The 24,886-nt window shown below is 39.5% G+C and overlaps 1 protein-coding gene and 1 long non-coding RNA gene across 9 annotated transcripts in view; one reads left to right on the top strand and one right to left on the bottom strand.

The window, feature by feature from the left end:
* Positions 1-24,886, bottom strand: part of ppfia4 (PTPRF interacting protein alpha 4) — a 278,835-nt gene that overhangs the window by 99,342 nt on the left and 154,607 nt on the right. For all 8 annotated transcript variants that reach the window (XM_061984869.1, XM_061984863.1, XM_061984868.1 and 5 more), the window contains exons 3-5: positions 10,057-10,158; positions 7,943-8,107; positions 6,585-6,659 (exon numbers count right to left, since the gene is read on the bottom strand). In XM_061984869.1, coding sequence (XP_061840853.1) covers positions 6,585-6,659; positions 7,943-8,107; positions 10,057-10,158 — 342 coding nt within the window. The remainder of the gene's footprint in view (positions 1-6,584; positions 6,660-7,942; positions 8,108-10,056; positions 10,159-24,886) is intronic.
* Positions 1,865-23,808, top strand: LOC133622297 (uncharacterized). Its single transcript, XR_009817756.2, has 3 exons — positions 1,865-1,885; positions 7,976-8,092; positions 23,534-23,808. It is a non-coding gene; the product is annotated as an uncharacterized lncRNA (long non-coding RNA).

A 24,886-nucleotide genomic window follows, 5' to 3' on the forward strand; every position in this document is an offset into this window, starting at 1 on the left:
TCCAAATGAGCTAATATTTGCAAAAATACAAAGTTTCTCAGTTCTAACGTTAAATATCTTGTCTTTGCAGTCTATTCAGTTGAATATAGGTTGAAAATGATTTACAAATCATTGTATTCTGTTTTTATTTACGATTTACACAACGTGCCAACTTCACTGGTTTTGGGTTTTGTAAATATTGTAAGAATTGTCTATAACATTGTTAAAGCGATACTTCTGCATAACATTGTAAGCTAATTAACATTGAAGGAAACAACACACAGTCTTTCCTCTTCTCTCACTGTGGTTACAGTGAAGTTAATTAAGTGCTACATATGCTTCATCATATTCTGGTACGGCAAAATAGGCACATTCCCCAAGGCCCACGTTCATCATAGGAGAATTATTGGCTTTGATGCTGCTATTCTTTCACCGTCTAATGCAACAATGTGCAACACTTACTTTAATGACCCAATGCAAACAACCTTCCCTAGTCATGGTTCCACAACAACAAAAACTATCCAACTACAACAAAACATCAACAGACATGGTCACTTGACTTTGTAGATATTTATAAAAATGTCCATTCACCATAAAAAATGTCAAAATTACACCCATTTAAATCCATTACAAAGCATGATCGGAAAAATGCAAAACATTCTCCAGTTATTCATGTTTATTCTATTTTATTAATTTGTTTTTTATTATTTTATTCTATTTCATTGATTAGTTTTTTTATTCTTTTATTGTATTTTATTGATTTGTTTTTATTGTTTTATTCTATTTTATTGATTAGTTTTTTGTTTTAGTCTATTGATTTATTTGTCTATAGTTTTATTATTTTTATTACATTTGTTTTTTATTGCTTTCATTCTATTTTATTGATTAGTTTCTTAGTGTTTTATTCTATTTTACTGATGTATTTTATAGTTGTATTCCTTTTTTAAATTTGTTTTATTCTTGTTTTTTTTATTAGTTTTTTACTTGTTTCTGTCAAAACGTGGATCTTGGGGGGTTTTGTTTTCCCGGAATGCAAAGGAAAGTTGGCGCGGGCAAGGCGTGAAGGTGAGTACATGATTTATTTTTAACTCTAAACTACAACAAAAAGGTGCAAACAAAAGGCGCGCACACAGGCGGAGATAAACTTGGGCTAAGAAACAAAAAACACTTAGACAGAAACTATGGACAAGAAAAACTACACTTACTGTGACGTGAAAAGCATGAAGTCTATGGCATGGATTACAAGCATGAAATAAGTCAGCACAGAGCAAATCCAGAATGTCGGGGGTAAGATAGGATAATGTCACCAGGCCGACTGCCTGGCAACAACAAGCTTAAATACTGGTGACATGATTAGTGAAAACAGGTGCGTGACTCAAAATGTGAAAACGTGAGACAGGTTCGTGACATGAGGATTTGAACCAGGTGAAACTAATGGTTACTATGGTGACAAAGCAAGGGAGTGAAGACAAGAACTAAAACGTGTCCAAAAACCAAGCAAAACATAACTAAACAAAACATGATCACAGACATGACAGTTTCATTTTAAATGATTCATTTAATTACTTTGTATTGTTTCTTTTTATGTGCCGCACTCTGGAAACAGTTTTGTTGTTAATAGTGTTGTATGAATAAAGGGGATTGTGTTGCATTTTAGTCATTTGATTTGATTGCATCCCTGCTTTTCCTTGTTTTTGTGCTCGCCCTCATTTTTGTGTTTTCTTTCTCTCCTCAGTTGCCATGGTGCCAGGGGAGGGCAAGAGGAGCTGAGCGCACCTGTGAGCAATCACCACCAGGCTTCCTAAGCTGATTGCGTCCACAGCGCGGTGTTGGATATTTCTCTGTCATTACCTCGCTGTCGAGCCACATGCCTGCTCCTGGTCTAGTACTTCCTGTATACTTTCTAGTGAGTATTAGAAAATGACATTTCTTTGTGCTCAGCCTCTTCCTTCCCTCCCTCCAGGCACCTTTGACAATTGGCTTTGACAGTTAGGATTGCTGGTTTGCATCAAAACAGTTGTTTTTCTCACCATGATAGGGTGAAACCATCCATGCCCAGGCCCACCCTCCTGGTTCTTGGAGTATAAATACTTGGGATTTTGGCACCAACTGTTTGGACAAGATCTGACCGACCTAAGTCTATGAGCAAGAACTGATGAAGTCTACTCGGATGAGAGGCGAAACATCTTACATGACAAACCAAACAGTCCAATTGCGAAAGATTGAACGCCCTGAGATGACAAGGTCCTGGATGAATGAGAACCTTCATAAGTATCTAGGCACTTTTCTTTTGTACTTTACTCGTTTTTTGGTGGTACTCCCTCCAATACTCTGGATTTAAGCTTCTTGTCCTCTGTGCTGTCTTCTCCTCTTTGCTCCTGGGCTACCGCTTGGGCGTAACCGAACATAATAGGATGGGTTAATTTCCCAGTCTTTGTGTCCTAATCGCTTGTGCGTACAGTTCTGACACGTCGAGCCAGGTTTTGCCAAAACGTGTTCAAGCAATGTAGAAAAAACGGTAAAGTTCATATGCCGTGTACGCCATAAAACAAACGTCCTTTGAGAGGAGACTCAAAGGAGCATCATGTTGCTTAGAATTAACCATTAAAAACCAAAATCAGGCCTGAATTTTAACTTTTTAAGGTCAAGGCAAGTGTTGCCTTAAAGGAGGGCTCATATTTTATATATATATAAATATATAGATAGATAGGCTCCAGCGACCCCAAAAGGGAAAAGCGGTAGAAAATGGATGGATGGATATATACAGAGGTGGGTAGTAACGCGCTACATTTACTCCGTTACATCTACTTGAGTAACTTTTGGGATAAATTGTACTTCTAAGAGTAGTTTTAATGCAACTTACTTTTACTTTTACTTGAGTATATTTATAGGGAAGAAACGCTACTTTTACTCCGCTACTTTTATCTACATTCAGCTCGCTACTCGCTACTAATTTTTATCGATCTGTTAATGCACGCTTTGTTTGTTTTGGTCTGTCAGACAGACCTTCAAAGTGCCTGCGTTACTGGTGACGTTTCACTCCGTTCCACCAATAAAATGCAGTCACTAGTGACGTTTGACTCCGTTCCACCAATCAGATGCAGTCACTGGTGACGTTGGACCAATCAAACAGAGCCAGGCGGTCACATGACCTGACTTAAACAAGTTGAAAAACTTATTGGGGTGTTACCATTTAGTGGTCAATTGTACGGAATATGTACTGTACTGTGCAATCTACTAATACAAGTTTCAATCAATCAATCAAAAGTGTGAAGGAAAAAAGACACTTTTTTATTTCAAACGTACATCCCGTCACAAGCCTAAAGACTGACTGCACAGTTCCTGTCTTCACAATAAAAGTGCCGCTCCATCGCGCCTGCGCTTTCAAAATAAGAGTCTCCGAAAGCCAGCGCAAACAAGCTAGCAAGCTACGGAATTTGCCGCCAATGTATTTCTTGTAAAGTGTGTGAAAACGAATATGGAAGCTGAACAAATAAGATACCAAAAACCAACCACTTTCATGTGGTATTAGACAGAAAGGAGGAACTTTTTTTCTCCTGCATTTGAAAACGTGGACGTTAAGCACTGCTGTCTGATTACAATCAATGCAAGTCATCAGAATCAGGTAATACACCAACTTATATTCTTGTCAACATGAAAGAAAGGAATCTATATGTGTTAAACATGCATGTATATTCATTAAAACACCTTTAACATGTAAACAAAAACGGCAAAATAAATAAATATAAATGATATACTGTATATATCAATGTATGTGTATATATGTATATATATATATATATATATATATATATATATATATATATATATATATATATATATATATATATATATATATATATATATATATATATATATATATATATATATATATATATATATATATAGGCTTCACGGTGGCAGAGGGGTTAGTGCATCTCCCTCACAATACGAAGGTCCTGAGTAGTCTTGGGTTCAATCCCGGGCTCGGGATCTTTCTGTGTGGAGTTTGCATGTCCTCCCCGTGACTGCGTGGGTTCCCTCCAGGTACTCCGGCTTCCTCCCACTTCCAAAGACATGCACCTGGGGATAAGTTGATTGGCAACACTAAATTGGCCCTAGTGTGTGGATGTGAGTGTGAATGTTGTCTGTCTATCTGTGTTGGCCCTGCGATGAGGTGGCGACTTGTCCAGGGTGTACCCCGCCTTCCGCCCGATTGTAGCTGAGATAGGCTCCAGCGCCCCCCGCAACCCCAAAGGGAATAAGCGGTAGAAAATGGATGGGATGGATATATATATATATATATATATATATATATATATATATATATATATATATATATATATATGATATGTGTGTGTATGTTACTCATCAGTTACTCAGTACTTGAGTAGTTTTTTCACAACATACTTTTTACTTTTACTCAAGTAAATATTTGGGTGACTACTCATTACTTTTACTTGAGTAATAAATCTCTAAAGTAACAGTACTCTTACTTGAGTACAATTTCTGGCTACTCTACCCACCTCTGGATATATATATATATATATATATATATATATATATATATATATATATATATATATATATAACTTTTGGCCTGTAATGTGTGATATATATATATATATATATATAATGTGTGATATATATATATATATATATATCACACATTACAGGTCAAAAGTTTGGACACACCTTCTCATTCAATGCGTTTTCTTTATTTTCATGACTATTTACTTGTAGATTGTCACTGAAGGCATCAAAACTATAAATGAACACATGTGGAGTTATGTACTCAACAAAAAAAGGTGAAATAACTGAAAACATGTTTTATATTCTAGTTTCTTCAAAATAGCCACCCTTTGCTCTGATTACTGCTTTGCACACTCTTGGCATTCTCTCGATGAGGTACTCACCTGAAGTGGTTTTCACTTTACAGGTGTCATAGTTTTGATGCCTTCAGTGACAATCTACAATGTAAAGAGTCATGAAAATAAAGAAAGCACATTGAAAAGAGAAGGTGTTTCCAAACGTTTGGCCTGAACTGTGTGTGTGTGTATATATATATATATATATATATATATATATATATATATATATATATATATATATATATATATATATATATATATATATATATATATATATACACACACACACACACATTTATCTGAAAAAAAATGGGCATATGTGCCCAGTTGTGTGTATGACCTAACTTCTAGTAAAGTTGTGTATAAACAAATATATAAAACGTCATGCAATTTTCATTAAATTATTGTTTACATCAGCGTTTACAAAAAAGTAAACAAATCCATGTGTGTTCGAGGGCAAACGATCGACTAATTTAGTACTCAATTCAAACTATGGAATTACCTGCCTAAAGAAGTTGTGTATCTTGCTACATTTTTTCCCAACAGCCTGCAATTGTACGTGTTTTCTTTATTTGATTCGTTCCTTACTCTGCATTTTGAGAGCTGCCTGACCTAAATTCACCCAACACCTGACGTCCTTCCAGACCCTGATGTAACTAGTGTATCTCTCGGAACAACCCGGCTTTTCTCGTTGTCACACAGAAAAAGAACAACTTGAGCCACATCGTATAGACGCTGAAAGCAAGACGATTCTTCCGATAAATGTTGTTTATACCGATTAACGTTAATAATGCCATGTCTTTAACATTTGAAAATGTAAGAAAAAAACTCATGTCGGGGTGTTTTTATCAATTTATTTGACGAAACAATTACATTACAATTGTCCATTAACAAGTAAAAAGTCAAGGGCGGTTTTGGCATGGTCAATTTTTTAGGGCATTACGGCAAGTGGTCAGCCGCAGTTAAAGTCGAACCTTGCAAAATGCACACCTGTGTCTCGTCATTGCGATCACAGCGGAAAGGGTACGCATGTATACTTGCCGTGTTCGGACATCCCGGTACTAAAGAACGCTCAATGCACGCAACAATTTCATTTAGACCATTAATAGAAATAAAAAATACATATATCATGTAGCGTCTATCAATTCTGAAACAGGGGGTCGTTATGCGGACCATTTATTTACCAAGAACTTTACATGCATAAAATAAATGCAACACATAGTGCTTTAGACTTAAAAACAATGCCTGATGACCCACAACCCCCATCATCAATCACACAAATTAATGTATAGCTGAGTACAGAGGAGCCAGGTGAAGAAACACTATCACAGGAGCCATCTGGACCAGGAGGTCACCAGACCACGGCCAGGACCGATATCACCCCTGATGCAGAGGGCTCCCTCCGAGGGACGCTGGAAAGTACAAAATAATGAAACATGTACAAATAGTACGGACCACCAAAGGATAAAAGACGAGTAAAACATTTTATGAAGATAAAAAATAATGAACGAAAGCAGTCTTGCAGAGAAGTGTTTGTGTACTTAGTAAACGGCTGGGTAGCTCAGGGAGTTGTGACCGTCGGTTCAAATCTCAGTTGCGATGAATGGTCGTTATCATGAATGACATTTTTCTATGTTTTGAAATGCAAATATTGACGCGTTATGTTCCGGAGATACCGTATGTTTGAAGTACGGCTTCTCGCAAATGTTTGATTCGATCAAACAGTCTCCTTACCTCTTGTGTGGTAGCTGATAGCTGTCCCTCCAGGGTGGACACCCTCTCCAAAGCCACGCGAAGCCTCTCGCGCACCTTATCAGCACACACACACACACACACACACACACACACACACACACACACACACACACACACACACACACACACACACACACACACACACAGATATTTAAAGTAGAACTGCACTTATGAGAGACAAGAAGACAAAAGTTTTTTAGGTTTTTTTGCATTGTAACGTAAAAATCGGCTTGTTCTAGGTGGCTAGCAATGCAGCTAAGGGGAGCAATTAATTCTACCTCTAAATCACTTCAAAAATGCATTCAAAAAGCATCAACAATACTTAATTTACGTTCTGCAACCTGTATAATAACCAAGCTGTATTAACATTGTTATTGTAAGAGTGAACACTGAGGAACTATTTTTCTTGCGTAGTAACACATCGGCGTGCTACGGTATTAGCCGTAAAAGCAAACTAAGGCAAGAGATAAGCTAGCTTCTACGTCAGCACGAAATGCGTTTCAGTTGGTAATGCACAGCACTACGATAAGACACCAATCTGTACTTAGTGAAAAACATGAACAATCATATTACAGTATCTGTAAAGTAGTATTTCAATTTTTGTTTGTACAAATAGCGTATGACTCACTCAATGGACAGTTGTACGTCTGGTCCAGCTGCCCGGGGACGTTATTTCCGGTTTATTGGGGTAAGTACTCCATTTATGTCAAAATAGCTTGTCACCAAGCTCCACATTTACACCGTCAAAGTCACTTTCATCTCACTCTCTCGGCTTCTGTCTGCTCCAACGTCTCACCTTTCCTTCGCGCTTGCTTCTAGAAGCAGCAGTTCATCCTCAGTATATTCAGCTTCAAAAGTATAAGGTTTTGAATCCTCATTTGTCCAAAAATAGTCGTCTTTGTTGTCTGTTACCACGACCAAATACAGTAAATATTGATTATATTACATATTGTTCTGAAGGTGTCTGTTACTACATTATATGGTGACACGCATTAGTTGCATCTACCAAGCGTTTTTTTAAATCATTTTTAAAATCGTATAACAAGACATGTCTTCTTGTCTCTCATAATGATTGTGAACGATAGGCAAGATTCCAAAAAAAGTGCAGTTCCCCTTTCGAGCACAAACACATGACCTGCGAGGCGACACAAACGTAGGTCACTGTCTTTTGTTTTCGTGTGGCTTCATATTAGAGGAATTGCGCTGCTTCTTCATTACCAGAGTGCACAATGCAAATTGCAGAAACTGCTGTTTGCCAGACTGCAAGAGGTTGCTGCAGAAGGGCCACTGAGTGGTTTCTGGTATATTCTGTAATGCATAATGTTGAAGGTGGTCACCTTTTCATCCAGAGCCTTGTGATGTTCAAACAGTGACTTGAGGGCTTTGAGGACCTCCACCTCGCTGGAGACTCCAGATGGTGGCGGGGCCTGCCTTTTCACAACTGTCATCCTGAGACTGCGTTCGTGACGAGACACCAAACACTCCAGGTGCTCCAGCAGCAGCTACACACACACACGCACACACACATAGTATACATAACATACAGAATCAATGCTGTATTGAGTGGAGAAAAACACAGTGACGTACAATAAAATATAAAAAAGATAGGTTGATTGGCAACACTAAATTGGCCCTAGTGTGTGAATGTGAGTGTGAATGTTGTCTGTCTATCTGTGTTGGCCCTGTGATGAGGTGGTGACTTGTCCAGGGTGTACACCGCCTTCCGCCCGATTGTAGCTGAGATAGGCTCCAACGCCCTCGCGACCCCAAAGGGAAAAGCGGTAGAAAATGGATGGATGGAAATATAATATATAAATATAATGAATAAATAAATATAATAAATAAATAAAATATAATGTAAATATAATAAATAAATACACACACAAAATGATGTACAATAACATATACTAAATAATAAACACACACAGTGACGTACAATAAAATATAATAAATAAAAACACACACAGTGACATACAATAAAATATAATAAATAAAAACACACACAGTGACATACAATAAAATATAATAAATAAAAACACACACAGTGACGTACAATAAAATATAATAAATAAAAACACACACTGACGTACAATAAAATATAATACATAAAAACACACACAGTGACGTACAATAAAATATAATAAATAAAAACACACACCCAGTGACGTACAATAAAATATAATAAATAAAAACACACACTGACGTAATGATAATGGGTTGTACTTGTATAGCGCTTTTCTACCTTCAAGGTACTCAAAGCGCTTTGACACTACTTCCACATTTACCCATTCACACACACATTCACACACTGATGGAGGGAGCTGCCAATGCAAGGCGCTAACCAGCACCCATCAGGAGCAAGGGTGAAGTGTCTTGCTCAGGACACAACGGACATGACGAGGTTGGTACTAGGTGGGGATTGAACCAGTGACCCTCGGGTTGCGCACGGCCACTCTTACACTGCGCCACGCCGTACAATAAAATATAATACACAAAAACACACACAGTGACATACAATAAAATATAATAAATAAAAACACACACACAGTGACATACAATAAAAATATAATACATAAAATAAATAAATGAATAAATAGGGGACGGCATGGCGATGTTGGGAGAGTGGACGTGACATCAACCTGAAGGTTCCTGGTTTGATCCCCACCTTCTACCAACCTCGTCACGTCCGTTGTGTCCTTGAGCAAGACACTTCACCCTTGCTCCTGATGGGTCGTGGTAAGGGCCTTGCATGGCAGCTTCCGCCATCAGTGTGTGAATGTGTGTGTGAATGGGTGAATGTGGAAATAGTGTCAAAGCGCTTTGAGCACCTTGAAGGTAGAAAAGCGCTATACAAGTATAACCCATTTACCATTTACCATTTAACTCGGGACACGTGGTAGAAAATGGATGGATGGATAATATCATATAATAAATAAATATAATATGATATAAGTATAATAAATAAATGATAAATATAATAAATAAATGAATAAATATAATAAATAAATAACTGAATATAAGATAATATAATAAATAAATATAATATGATATTAATATAATAAATAAAAACACACACAGTGACGTACAATAAAATATATTAAATAAAACACACACACACACACAGTGACGTACAATAAAATATGATAAATAAAAACACACACACGGTGACGTACAATAAAATATAATAGATAAAAACACACACAGTGACGTACAATAAAATATAATAAATAAAAACACACACACAGTGACGTACAATAAATTATAATAACTAAAAACCCACACACACACACACACACACACACACACACACACACACACACACACACACACACACACACACACACACACACACACACACACACACACACAGTGACGTACAATAAAGCCACATATTTGAAGAACATGTCTTTATCAGCGGAGTATGCACTGTAGCGTGTACACACACACATACCCTGGTGTTGTTCCTTTCAGCTTTCAGCTCCGATATTTCCTCCTCTTTCTCCAGCAGCTGCTCTCGACATATGTTCAGCTCCTTGGTAAGGGTGGCAAACTCCTACACAACACACACACATACACACATACAGAGGTTAATATTGTATCAGCATCAATATGCTGGCCTTTCATCTTGAGGAGTCGGCAGCATCAGGGTACAAACACGTGAGTACATGGATGCGGAGGGGGAGTGTGCGGCACCGAGGGAAGTCGTTTCATATTTGGAGGAGACTTTATCAGCAGGAAGTCAGGCGCACATTCTGTACAGTCAAGTGTGACTTCCCCAAATGAAACTTGCTAGTGTGTGTCAATTTGAATCGATGACATATACCAGGGCTATAAATGTGGATGTTTCATCAGAAAGATTATATTCCTTTGAAACATATCGGCTCTCACACTGCGCTGTCAATCATTTCATTATTCTGCCTTCGCTACTCGTTTCCAGTGTGTGTAGATAGACAGATAGTTAACAGCAAGAAGAAACAGAAGCTCCAGAAGTTTTGTTAAGGATTCATGTTCCTTCTTTATTTGTAATTAACATCCAGCATCAGACCTTCTCATCCATTACATCATATTTGCACACATTATACTTCTATTGTCTGACCTAAATGTCAAAATAATATATATTTTTTCTTTTATAGCCACACGATGCCGAAAACCCCCCCAAAAACATACTATTTAACAAGTAGGGAGTAATATTTTGAACACAATGCAATCACTGATTTGAGAGAATAAAATAAGACTTTTGTTCCTTCAATTGAATTGTTCTCCTTCCTCGGTTTTATTTATTTACACTTCTTCGTTCATTTCGGTTAGTAAGACTGAACATATAAACATTACTAACTATAATGTCCATTGTGTAACTCACATAAATGAAATAGAAAGTTTAGTGTTCATACATTCACATAATAAACTACAGATTTTTCCACATATAAAAATTAAACAAAAGCTACAGCAAATATTGCACACAACGGATGTGGCTCAACACAATTAAACCTAAGGTGTAGCGTTATCGCCCTCTACTGGTCAAATTTAGCGTTACGTGTATTAACCGAGCTTTGATCACCAGAGAGTTACAACCACAAATACAAAAGACATCACAAAGTTTTAATACAAAACAAACCAAATATCTAAATGCAAAATATTTTCAATATTGCCGAATTATTTAGATTTTTTCCAAATCTCGTTAGCTCATGTATGCAAAAGGTGAGAACATTTGATACATTTGTGGAAGCATAAGACACGATAAAATCTCAACATATAATATGTAACACTGTTCATATTTAACGTGACAATGTGTGCAGGTTTTGCAGTTTTCTACAACCCACTTGACCAAAAAAAAATCTGCACAATTTACGTTAAACTATCAATCAATCAATCAATGTTTATTTATATAGCCCTAAATCACAAGTGTCTCAAAGGGCTGCACAATCCACAACGACATCCTCGGTACAAAGCCCACATAAGGGCAAGGAAAAACTCACCCCAGTGGGACGTCGATGTGAATGACTATGAGAAACATTGGAGAGGACCGCATATGTGGGTAACCCCCCCCCCCTCTAGGGGAGACAGAAAGCAATGGATGTCGAGTGGGTCTGACATAATATTGTGAGGGTCCAGTCCATAGTGTATCCAACATAATAGTAAGAGTCCAGTCCATAGTGGAGCCAGCAAGGACACCATCCCGAGCGGAGACGGGTCAGCAGCGCAGAGATGTTCCCAGCCAATGCACAGGCGAGCGGTCCACCCCGGGTCCCGACTCTGGACAGCCAGCACTTCATCCATGGCCACCGGACCTGTGCCCCCCCCCTCCACAAGGAACAGGGGAGCAGAGGAGAAAAGAAAAGAAACGGCAGATCAACTGGTCTAACAGGGGGGCTATTTAAAGGCTAGAGTATACAAATGAGTTTTAAGATGGGACTTAAATGCTTCTACTGAGGTAGCATCTCTAATTGTTACCGGGAGGGCATTCCATAGTACTGGAGCCCGAATAGAAAACGCTCTATAGCCCGCAGACTTTTTTTGGGCTCTGGGAATCACTAATAAGCCGGAGTTCTTTGAACACAGATTTCTTGCCGGGACATATGGTACAATGCAATCGACAAGATAGGATGGAGCTAGACCGTGTAGTATTTTATACGTAAGTAGTAAAACCTTAAAGTCACATCTTAAGTGCACAGGAAGCCAGTGCAGGTGAGCCAGTATAGGCGTAATATGATCAAACTTTCTTGTTCTTGTCAAAAGTCTAGCAGCCGCATTTTGTACCAACTGTAATCTTTTAATGCTAGACATGGGGAGACCCGAAAATAATACGTTACAGTAGTCGAGACGAGACGTAACGAACGCATGAATAATGATCTCAGCGTCGCTAGCGGATAAAATAGAACGAATTTTAGCGATACTACCGGCAGCTGTGGTTGCCAGGAATTTACCATACAAAATACAGTCACCATGTTTAGGACATTACAGTATGTTAATGTTGAATTTGTTAATTTTACAGTTGTTCATGGTAAATTACTACGAAAAAAACTGATGTATTGTTAATCTGTTTACAAAAATAACTTTTTGGCAGCTGTCGTCAAGAATTCACCGTAAAACAAATTAGGGCCAATGTTTGTATTGCCAATCAGCTTATCCCCAGGTGCATGTCTTTGAGTACCCGGAGAGAACCCACGCAGTCACAGTGAATACATGCAAACGCCACACAAAAATACCCCTTGGACAGGGAATCAAATCCAGGACATTCTCACTGATAGGCACAAGTGTTAACCACTGTCCCACCCTACCTGGTATCTGCAAAATGCCCGTGTTTCCGAGACATGGGAGCGGCACATGAGGATTTTAACTTGAAAGTATTTGTACAACCTTTCACTGGGCAACTGACAACATGGCCTCCTGCCACATGTTCCTTCAAGTGAGCTATCAAAAATGAGCCTTAAATGCTCCGTATCTGTTAAATAGCTGCTTGCAAGCGGTTCCAACACACTTAAACACACATTGTGCTTCATTTACATGCAGTTTGCAATGAAGTACATAGACATAAGACGTCTGAAACCACTTGCCACAAAAATACAAGGTTAGCCGAATGTTAACTAGGCTAATTCTTTAACACAAACCCCTAAAACTGCTGTAAATTTAATTGTACAATCCGGCTTCCTCCCACCTCAAAAGACATGCACCTGGGGATAGGTTGATTGGCAACACTAAATTGGCCGTAGTGTGTCATGAAGAACACAATGAACTCTGATTGATGGGTTCTACATGTAAAGCGACTTTGGGTACTTAGAAAAGCGCTATATAAATCCCAGTTATTATTATTATTATTATTATTATTAACTCAGACTTTGTGTCAGTGTATCTACAAAATAGTTAAACTGTAAGTCACAGCCCATCTGGGATTGAACAAAAAACAAAATAAAGCATAAATAAAAACTTGTTTGTCATTTCCACATATTAATCCTGTGCTAACTCAACAAACTGAGGTACAAACTATTCAATATGGTTGACTTACTTCCTGCTTTCTAGGCATCACTGTGTATTGACAAAAAAATAAAACCTAAAAGACTGACAGTATTGCAGTAAATCACACAATGTTGACTTTCTTTACATTTGCAGAGAAGACAATAATTTCCCCAGACTATATCAATGTGCAGTGTCTCATGCAGCATTTGAAGTGTGGTTACCAATTGTTTATTTTACTCCTGTTTGTTTTACGTTGAGTCGATGAGGAGGAGTCACAGCCCCGCTTTACCGTGGCACTTCTGCTTGGTATACTTGCTCGCCCCGGTATAAACTATTTGCTTGCCTAACAGAATTACTGTTGCGACATCTAGTGGACACATTTAGAACAGCAGTTTCTCCAATTTAAAAAATACAGCTCAAACTCATCTCGCGGGCCGGATTGAACATGTTCAGGCACTCGGGCCGCATGTTTGACATCCCTGATTTAGACAAAATAACATTGAGTATTTGCATGCTTGTGACATTACAGTATTTGCAAAAGCAGTGTACAAATGTTTCAAAATTTTCACAGTAAAGTCATGTGTTTTCTATGTTTTTTATAGCCGTAGTCATTTAGCTGGAATTTAGCAGGATTACACCGCATTTACTATTTTTGATTTTACTCTTGCTATTTAACAATTGCTTGCCATAGTTTTTACGGCCACTTTTTACAGTGTAGTTTAACGAGGAAGAAAACCGCAAAAATAAAACACTCCTGACCGTGCACTAAACAATATAAAGTCCCAACATGTTGTTGTCATTGTGGGCAAAATAAAAAAATTATTAACAAATACATTTATTTTTAAAACTGAAATTATTGCATATTAAAAATGCAATCATTCTTCACCTTTAAAGTAGCACTAGAGTGGAAAAATATATTGAAGCTATTATCATATTATCATATATATCTGATTTATGACACCTAAAGACTTATAAAGTTTGCGAGTAAATAGATATGATCAAAATAGTATCAATCTCACAGAGATTACCGAGCCATTTGTGAGATAATGAGGAAGCCAGTCACATGATCCGTGACATAGAGGAGGAACCACAGATCCCTTCCCCATCAACAACAATGCTAAACAAGCAGACTTTGTGAGAGCCAATAACGACTACTTTGGGAGAAATTATGGTTTAGAACCATATAGTTTTCATCCCGAATATAAGAAAGGTGAGCTACAAGTTTTAGAAGCTCTGCTAAACAGATCCAGCTTTAGTGAAACACTAAGCATCATGTAGCGGTATTGCTCAGTGCTAAACAAGAAATACAAACTACAAACATCATAAAACGATAGATTACTGTACAATGTCTGCTCTCACTGCGATGACTGATAGGATGTCCACATCTTCCCGTTCAGATGAAGAATTAATTTGAATCCACATGAAGTGTTAAAAAAGTTGCTGTCTTTGGTTGTGTGTGTTAGTCTCCATATCCGGGTATAAACTGAATGTCACAGATGAACAGCTTCTAGATTCATGGCTAAATCCTCCAACTACCCAGGTGAGAGGCATGATTTATAACCGAACGAGACACAGTGGTAGCAGAAGCAGACACACCAAACTTCTTCTTTACAGCTTTACGGCAGTTTGCATGCATATATGATGCATTACTCCCATCTTCAGTTTCAATTTATAATGACATTAAAGTCTCTCCTTGAGTCCAGTGCAGCATAAACTACAGCTCGCTCTCCGTAATCAATGCTAAAAATAGCTTGTCTGCGTTAGAATAGAATAGAATAGAAAGTACTTTATTGATCCCTGGGGGAAATTCAGCACCACAGTTCGCTCACAATAGACAATAATAATTATAAATAATATCATATAATATAATATATATAATATATATATAATATATAAATAATATAAATATATTCTACATATATTCTACATTTAAGTGCAGTCAAGGAACATATGCATTATACAGTCTGATGGCTGTCGGTATGAAGGACCTCCTGTGTCGTTCCGTGTTGCATTTTGGGAGTCTGAGCCTTCCACTGAACGTGCTCATTCTCTCTGCAAGGTCCGAGTGTAGTGGGTGGGAGGTGTTGTCCATAATGGCTAGGAGTTTTGCGAGACTTCTCCCCTCTGACACCACCGCCAGAGAGTCTAGCTCCACTCCCACCACGTTACTGGCCTTCTCTACCAACTTGTCCAGTCTGTTTGCGTCCCTCGCTCTCAGCCCGCTGCCCTAGCAGGCCACGGCGTATAAGTAGGTGCCCGCCACCACCGACTCGTAGAACATCTTCAACATCTTTGTGCAGACGTTAAAGGATCCTAGCCTCCTGAGGAAGTAGAGGCGTCTCTGTCCCTCCTTGTAGAGTGCCTCAGCGTGTTTTGACCCATTCAGCTTGTTTTCGATGTGTACACCGAGGTATTTATAATCCTCAACCATGTCCACATCGACCCCCCTGATGGAAACAGGAGTCGCCGGAGTACTCCTCCTCCTTCCCAGGTCCACAACCAGCTCCCTGGTCTTCGTCACATTAAGCTGGAGGTGGTTCTTTCCACACCATGTGACAAAGTCCTCCACCAGCGCCCTGTATTTCTCATCATCACCATCCTCAATACACCCCACTATCGCAGAGTCATCAGAAAACTTCTGAAGGTGGCAGGACTCTGAGTGATAATGGAAATCGGTGGTGTAGATGGTGAAGAGGAAGGAGGAGAGGACTGTGCCCTGCGGGGCCCCGGTGTTGCTGAGCAGCCTGTCAGATCACAGTCCTGCAGTCGCATGTACTGTGGTCTGTTAGTCAGGTAATCAACAACCCAGGACACCAAGGAGGCCTCCACTTGCATCGTCTCCAACTTCACACCCAGTAGTCCAGGCCGTATGGTATTAAAAGCACTGGAGAAGTCAAAAAACATGACCCTCACACTGCTTGCAGGCTTGTCTAGGTGGGTGTGGGCTCAGTTCAGCAGGTAGATGACTGCGTCCTCCACTCACAGTCGGGGCTGGTAGGCGAATAGGAGTGGGTCCAGGTGGGGCTTGACTGTAGGGCGGAGTTGTTCCAGGACCAACCTCTCCATGGTCTTCATGATATGGAAGGTTAGAGCCACCGGCCTGTAGTCCTTCGACGTGCTGGGTCGCGTACACTTGGGGATGGGGACCACGCATGAGGTTTTCCACAGTGTGGGGACTTTCTGCAGCCTAAAGCTCATGTTGAAGATGTGCTGTAGCACACTACACAGCTGTGGGGCGCAGGCTTTGAGCACCCTGGGGCTCACACCATCAGGACCCGCGGCCTTTCCTGTTTGTAGCTTATTTAGCTGTGCATTCACGTGTTCTGCAGACAGACACACTGGGGGGGTCTCAGGTTGTTGGGGGATTGGGGGGGGGGGGGGGATCATCAATCTGAAGGTGAGGTGTTAAGTGGGGGGAGTTAGTCATTGGAGTTGGGGGGCTGTGAGGAGGGGACGGGGGAATGGATTGGTTCGCTGAAGTTGTTAGGGGGCCGGCTGGCATGTCTTGGGGGGGCAGGAGCTTGTCGGAGCCACTGTGTCAAACCTGTTAAAGAACTGGTTTAGTTCATTGGCCCTCTCTTTGTCTCCGTCCACCCCCATAATCCCCGACAGTTTGAGGCCGGTGATGGTCTGCATACCTCTCCAAACCGCCTTCATGTTGTTGTCCTTCAGCTTCCCTTCCAGCTTCCTCCTGTAGTTCTCCTTGGCCTCCCTGAGTTTGGTCTTCAGCAGCCCCTGAACTATTTTCACCTCCTCCCTGTTACCAACATTGAATGCCCTCTTCTTCTCATTCAGTAGGGCTTTGATGTCCTTGGTCACCCACAGCTTGTTGTTTGGGTAGCAGGTGACCGTCCTTGATGGGACATTTGAGTCAACAGACTTGAAGTTGATATAGTCTGTGATGCACTCTGTGAGCCCATCAATGTCCTCTCCATGAGGCTCCATGAGCACCTGCCAGTCAGTTACCTCAAAACAGCCCTGTAGTGTCTCTTGGACTCCTTCTGACCACCTTCTCACTGTTTTTTTGGTCACGGGCTGTCTTTTGATTAGAGGCACATCCCAGGGGTTGAGGTAAACAAGGTTGTGGTCTGACCGGCCCAGCTCTGGTTTTTTTGATTGATTGAAACTTTTATTAGTAGATTGCACAGTGAAGTACATATTCCGTACAAATGATCACTAAATGGTAACACCCGAATACGTTTTTCAACTTGTTTAAGTCGGGGTTCATGATACAGATATATACTATCATCATAATACAGTCATCACACAAGTTAATCATCACAGTATATAAATTTAATTATTTACATTATTTACAATCCGGGGTGTGGGATATGGAGGGGGCGGGGGGTTAAGTTTGGTTGGTATTAACACTTCAATCATCAACAATTGCATCATCAGAGAAATTGACATTGGAACAGTGTAGGACTGACTTGGTACATATGTACAGCAAGTATTGGACACAGAGAGAGAGATCAGAAATTATAAGAAAAAGTGACTACATTTGATTGTTTACAATCCGAAGAGGTATGATGAGGAAGGGAGGGTGTTAGTTTAGGGTTGAAGTTGCCTGGAGGTGTTCTTTTAGTGCGGTTTTGAAGGAGGATAGAGATGCCCTTTCTTTTACACCTGTTGGGAGTGCATTCCACATTGATGTGGCATAGAAAGAGAATGAGTTAAGACCTTTGTTAGATCGGAATCTGGGTTTAACGTGATTAGTGGAGCTCCCCCTGGTGTTGTGGTTATGGCGGTCATTTACGTTAAGGAAGTAGTTTGACATATACTTCGGTATCAGGGAGGTGTAGCGGATTTTATAGACAAGGCTCAGTGCAAGTTGTTTTACTCTGTCCTCCACCCTGAGCCAGCCCACTTTGGAGAAGTGGGTAGGACTGAGGTGTGATCTGGGGTGGAGGTCTAGAAGTAATCTGACTAGCTTGTTCTGGGATGTTTGGAGTCTAGATTTGAGGGTTTTGGAGGTGCAAGGGTACCAGGAGGTGCATGCGTAATCGAAAAAGGGTTGAACGAGAGTTCCCGCCAGAATCTTCATGGTGCTTTTGTTGACCAGAGAGGAGATTCTATAGAGAAATCTCGTTCGTTGGTTGACCTTTTTGATTACCTTGGTTGCCATTTTATCACAGGAAAGATTAGCCTCTAGAATGGAACCTAGGTAGGTGACCTCATCCTTCCTGGCGATAACAATGTCACCCACTTTTATAGTGAAGTCATTGACTTTCTTAAGGTTGATGTGGGATCCAAACAGGATGGATTCCGTTTTACCCAAGTGTATGGATAGTTTGTCGTCAGCGAGCCAGGTGCAAATTTTACAAAGTTCAGCACTGAGGATTTTCTCCACCTGTGACTTGTCCTTGCCGGATACCAGTAGGGCCGAGTCATCCGCAAACAAAAACAATTCACAGTCGCATGCTGATGACATGTCGTTTATGTATATTAGGAACAGTAAAGGCCCTAATATACTGCCTTGGGGGACTCCGCAGCTTACTGAGAGGGGGAGGGACACGGTGCCGTTCAACTCAACCACCTGTTTCCTCCCCTCCAAGTAAGATTGCATCCAGCTCGATGAGGTTTTATCAAATCCGATTGCTCTGAGCTTATCCAACAGTATAGCGTGGTTAACGGTGTCAAAGGTAGTGGTATGGAGCTATACGCATCCTTGATGTTAGCGCTTATAATAACAATATTATTAATATTTGGTTAATATTCAGGTCACGAGATGTAAATAGAGTATTGTTTGCGGGTTGGATAATTATTTAGTGAGATTTGTGGGCAAAATAGAGAGCCGCTATAGCCTCATCTGCAGAGGTTGCATTCACCAGACCCAGAACCATATTACTAGAATGAAGATGCATTTTGGGATATTTTATTAAGCAAACAAGTGGTCTCCGCTGGGGTGAGTGGCAGCACAGTTCAATGATAAGCAAGTTTGCTTCATGCCTGCGGCACATACACAGTAACAGGACTGAAAGTAAATATATAATACTATAAATAATGCTCTTTTTTGACAGGTCATATGATAAGTCTCAGTTTTTTTAGACTCACTGATTATCACCTTTTTATGGAAGCCCCTTTTTGACACTAAAAAAAGAAAATACTTGAATGGTACATCATAATTATGAGACGAAAAGTCATAATTATGAGATAAGAAAGTCTTAATTATAATAAAAAAAAGTTCTTGGTATGAGATTAAAAAAAATCGAAATTATGAGTTAAAAAGTCAAAGTTATGACATAAAAATTTAAAATTATATAAGATAAAGTCATTGTTATGAGATAAAAAAGTTATAATTATGAGATTAAAAAACATCATATTTATGAGATAAAAAGGCAAAATTATATGAGATAAGGTCATAATTATCAGATAAATACATAGTTATGAGAAAAAAAGTCATAATTATGACTTAAAAAGGCGAAATTACGAGATAAAAAGTCAAAATTATGACCCAAACATTTGAAATGATACGAGATTAGAAGGTCATAATTATCAGATAAGGTCATAATTATGAGATTTTAAAAAAAAGAAGTCATAATTATAAGATTAAAAAAATCATAATTATGAGATTAAAAAGTCAAAATTCGGGCATAAAAAATTCAAATGATATGAGATTAGGTCATAATTATGAGATAAAAGTTATAATTATGAGATTTTTAAAAAGTTATAAATATGAGATAAAAATGCAAAATTATGAGATAAAAAGTCAAGATTATGACGTAACAAATTGAAATGATATGAGAGAAGAAGGTCATAATTATGAGATAAAAAAGTCATAATTATGAGATTTAAAAAAGTCATAATTATGAGATAAAAAGGAGAATTTATGAGATAAAAAGTCAAAATTATGACATAAAAAATTAAAATGATATGAAATACAAAGGTCATAATTATAAGATAAAAAAGTCATAATTTGAGATAAAAAAGTCATAATTATAAAATAAAAAAAGTCACAATTATGAGATCAAGTTATAATTATGAGATTAAAAAAGTCATAATTATGAGATAAAAAGGCAAAATTATGAAATAAAAAGGCAAAATTATGAGATAAAAAGGCAAAATTATGACATAACAATTTGAAATGATATGAGATAAGAAGGCTTCACGGTGGCAGAGGGGTTAGTGCATCTGCCTCACAATACGAAGGTCCTGAGTAGTCTTGGGTTCAATCCCGGGCTCGGGATCTTTCTGTGTGGAGTTTGCATGTCCTCCCCGTGACTGCGTGGGTTCCCTCCGGGTACTCCGGCTTCCTCCCACTTCCAAAGACATGCACCTGGGGATAAGTTGATTGGCAACACTAAATTGGCCCTAGTGTGTGGATGTGAGTGTGAATGTTGTCTGTCTATCTGTGTTGGCCCTGCGATGAGGTGGGGACTTGTCCAGGGTGTACCCCGCCTTCCGCCCGATTGTAGCTGAGATAGGCTCCAGCGCCCCCCGCGACCCCAAAAGGGAATAAGCGGTAGAAAATGGATGGATGGAGATAAGAAGGTCATAATTATCAGATAAAAAAGTCATAGTTACAAGATTAAAAAAAGTCATAATTATGAGATAAAAAGGCAAATTTATGAGATAAAAAGTCGAAATTATGACATAAACATTTGAAATTATATGAAATACGAAGTTCATAATTATAAGATTAAAAAAGTCATAATTATAAGATATAAAAGTCATATTTCTGAGATAAAAACTCAAAATCATGAGATAAGGAAGTTGAAAATATGAGATGGCCGACTTCCTGTTCGTTTTCAGGTATGGGTTCTTGAGACTTTTACGTGCGTCCTCTCATGATAGACATCTACAGCGGTTTTCGTGTCGATACGTTAAACTGGTAGGAGGGGCACATTTTTTCTCATTATAAAAGGAGCCGATTTTGAAATTTAATTTTCAAGACCCCCAAAAAATAGCATCTTTTGTCATACCTGACGCGCTAAGTTTTACAATATAATTAAAACAATTCTTACTTACTAAACCGTCCCATGTGTGATGTCTGTAGGAGTGTTTCCATGCATATTTTTGTATGTGTTATCGTAATGTAATGAAGCTTGCATCATTAGCTAATATACTAACAAGTGTCTGTGTTACTATTATTAACTTACAATGGCATTCTTTTTGTATTGTTTCAGTTTCGTAAACTCACCAAAGCGTCCCCGTGGAGTTATTGAGTCTGTTTAGCTAATTGCAGAGCTAGCTTGCGCAGTTAGTGGGTCCATGACGATGACTTCTGTTTTGTTTACTGCCGTGTTACAGACACCGTTTGGAAACAATTGAAGTATGTAAATAAACATTCACCAAATATTTGTTGTCATTTCACAACGTATATATCTGCGTCTTGTCAGTGTGGCTAATATATGGGGGGACATTTTTTTTTCGAACATTTGGTGGATGCGGCTTGTGTGCCGGTGCGCTCTATAGTCCGGTAAAAACTGTATACATTAACCGCCTTATAACCCGGTGCGCCTAATGTACGGAATAATTCTGGTTTTGCTTACCGACCTCAAAGCTATTTTATTTGGTACATGGTGAAATTATAAGTGTGACCAGTAGATGGCAGTCACACATAAGAGATATGTGTAGACTGCAATATGATGGCAGTCACACATAAGAGATACGTGTAGACTGCAATATAACTCAAGTAAACAACACCAAATGTTATACGTTCCTTTGACAATATAAAACATTACACACAGCGCTCAAATATCTATCAACATGTTTTAGTATGGCTTTGGTAAGCTATGAAGCCGCACCGCTTGATGGATTGTACTGTGCTTTCAACATACGAGTATTATTATGGTGTGTGGCGTTTTGTTTTGCAATATTATACAAAAGCAACTTTTCTTACCTTCTGGTACCTGCTGATCTGTATTTGGGATTTGCATAAGTCCTGAAAAATTTCACGCGTCCGCCTTTGTAGTCCATAAGCTTCTTCTTTTTCTCTATCTTCTTGTTATGGGACATTCATCCTCCGCTGTTGCCATTTCTAATATAAAGTAGTGTAAAGTTCTTACTTATATCTGTCAGTAAACTCGCCATGAAAGCGCTAAAACATACCGGTGTAGTGAGTTTGTATTATTCACCCAAGGAACTTTAGAGAGTTCCGGTCAGACAGTTTTTCACAGGACACATTTCCGGTGTTGTTGTTGCACTAGTGAGCCACGGGTGAGGAGATGCTGCTCTGTTATTGATTGAAGTAAAGTCTGAATGTCATTAAAACAGTTAGCTCCATCTTTTGACACTTCTTCCACCCCCGTCCTTGCACGCTACACCGCTACAACAAAGATGACGGGGAGAAGACGCTGTCGAAGGTGAGCCACGTAAATAATACCTCCCACAAAACGGTGCATCCTGAAGCGACTGTCAGAAAGCGCGCTTGAAGATGATCTGTAAAACATAACCTATGCAACATTTTAACCAAAGAATCACCATCACGTGTTATGTAGACAACGAGGAAGTGTTTTACATTTAGAAAAAAATAATAATCCGGTGTGCCTTTATATGAACAAAGATCGAAAATAGACCATTCATCGGCAGTGCATTTTATAATCCGGTGCGCCCTATGGTCCGTAAAATACGGTAATACCCGTCTAACCCGAGAATAAGTCTCTTTCTCTCTCAAAAGGCCACGCTTAACGCTTCATAGATTTCTGACCCTACATATCAAGCTACATGTACAGCCGAGTGGGGGCGAAAACAGGTCAGCTTGATTGACTTTGCCATATTCCACGGGGGCGCACAGACAGACAGCAGCTCAGCTCAAATCCACCAACAGATGTTGGCGCTCAACATCTCTTTCAATCACGGCAAAAAGGGCTCGACGGGCCACTGACTCTCCACTTCATCCCTCCGCCTTTTGGAAGCCTTCTGCGTCACACCCACTCTCATTTTGTTGGGAGTCTCACACAAAATGACGCATCGCTGTCTCTGCAAATAAACATTTCCGTTTAATTTCTCAGGAGGGTTTTCCCTCCTAACAGGCATCATTGTGGGCACCACGTCGTATCGACGCTCCCCCCCAACCATGTCAGCTTTGAAGGATCCCGGGATATTTCCTCTACTTCTCAACAAGCTGACGAGGCGACGTCAACGTCTGTCAGAGGGTATATCACGCAGAGCGCCGGGAAGGTTCTAGGCGTCGGCAGGAAGCGGCTTCTCCGCTGCCGAGCGCGTTGCGAGATAGCAAGCGGCGAATGAACACTGCTGAGCCCAGACATTGTGAAGCGATTGCTCCCTTTCGCTTCCTTAAGCAGTTTGGGATTAAAGGATGAACAAAAAATTGTGTGTGTGTGTGTGTGTGTGTTAATAGAGGGAGGGAGATTGGAGTACAGTTAGATAAAAAAAAAGCTTAAATCGCACACAAAAAGTATAAATTCATCAAAGTGCTTATAACTGTGTGTGTGTGTTCTTGTATTTCTAACCTTCTTGAGACATCAACAAAAAAAAGTACCTTCCATATGAGGACCGGTGAACAAGTTAGGACATGAATCATGGTCCCAATACGGAAAACCATTTTATCTAATAGAGAATGTCTCAGAAAACCACAGTCAGTAGCTACAGTTCGTCGCTACATCTGTAAGTGCAAGGAAAAAGTCTACTATGCAAAGCAAAAGCCATTTATCAACAACACCCGGAAACGCAGCCGACTTCGCTGGGCCCGACCTCATCTAAGATGGACTGATGCAAAGTGGAAAAGTGTTCTGTGGCCTGACGAGTCCACATTTCAAATTGTTTTTGGAAACTGTGGACGTGGTGTCCTTCGGAACAAAGAGGAAAAGAACCATCTGGATTGTTATAGGCGGAAAGTTGAAAAGCCAGCATCTGTGATGGTATGGGGGTGTATTAGTGTCCAAGGCATGGGTAACTTACACATCTGTGAAGGAACCATCAATGCTGAAAAGTACTGTACATACAGGATTTGAAGCAACATATGCTGCCATCCAAGCAACGTTATCATGGACGCCCCTGCTTATTTCAGCAAGACAATGTCAAGCCATGTGTTACAACAGTACACTTCATAGTAAAAGAGTGCGCGTACTAGACTGGCCTGCCTGTAGTCCAAACCTGTCTCCCATTGAAAATGTGTGGCGCATTATGAAGCCTAAAATACCATAACGGAGACCCCCGGACTGTTGAACAATTTAAGCTGTACATCAAGCAAGAATGGGAAATAATTCCACCTGAGAAGCTTCAACAATTGGTCTCCTCAGTTCCCAAACCTTGACTGAGTGTTGTTAAAAGGAAAGGCCATGTAACACAGTGGTAAAAATGCCCCTGTGCCAACTTTTTTGCAATGTGTTGCTGACATTAAATTCTAAGTTAATGATTATTTG

The sequence above is a fragment of the Nerophis lumbriciformis genome, linkage group LG23, assembly GCF_033978685.3.
Source record: "Nerophis lumbriciformis linkage group LG23, RoL_Nlum_v2.1, whole genome shotgun sequence".
In the NCBI taxonomy this organism is placed as follows: Eukaryota; Metazoa; Chordata; class Actinopteri; order Syngnathiformes; family Syngnathidae; genus Nerophis; species Nerophis lumbriciformis.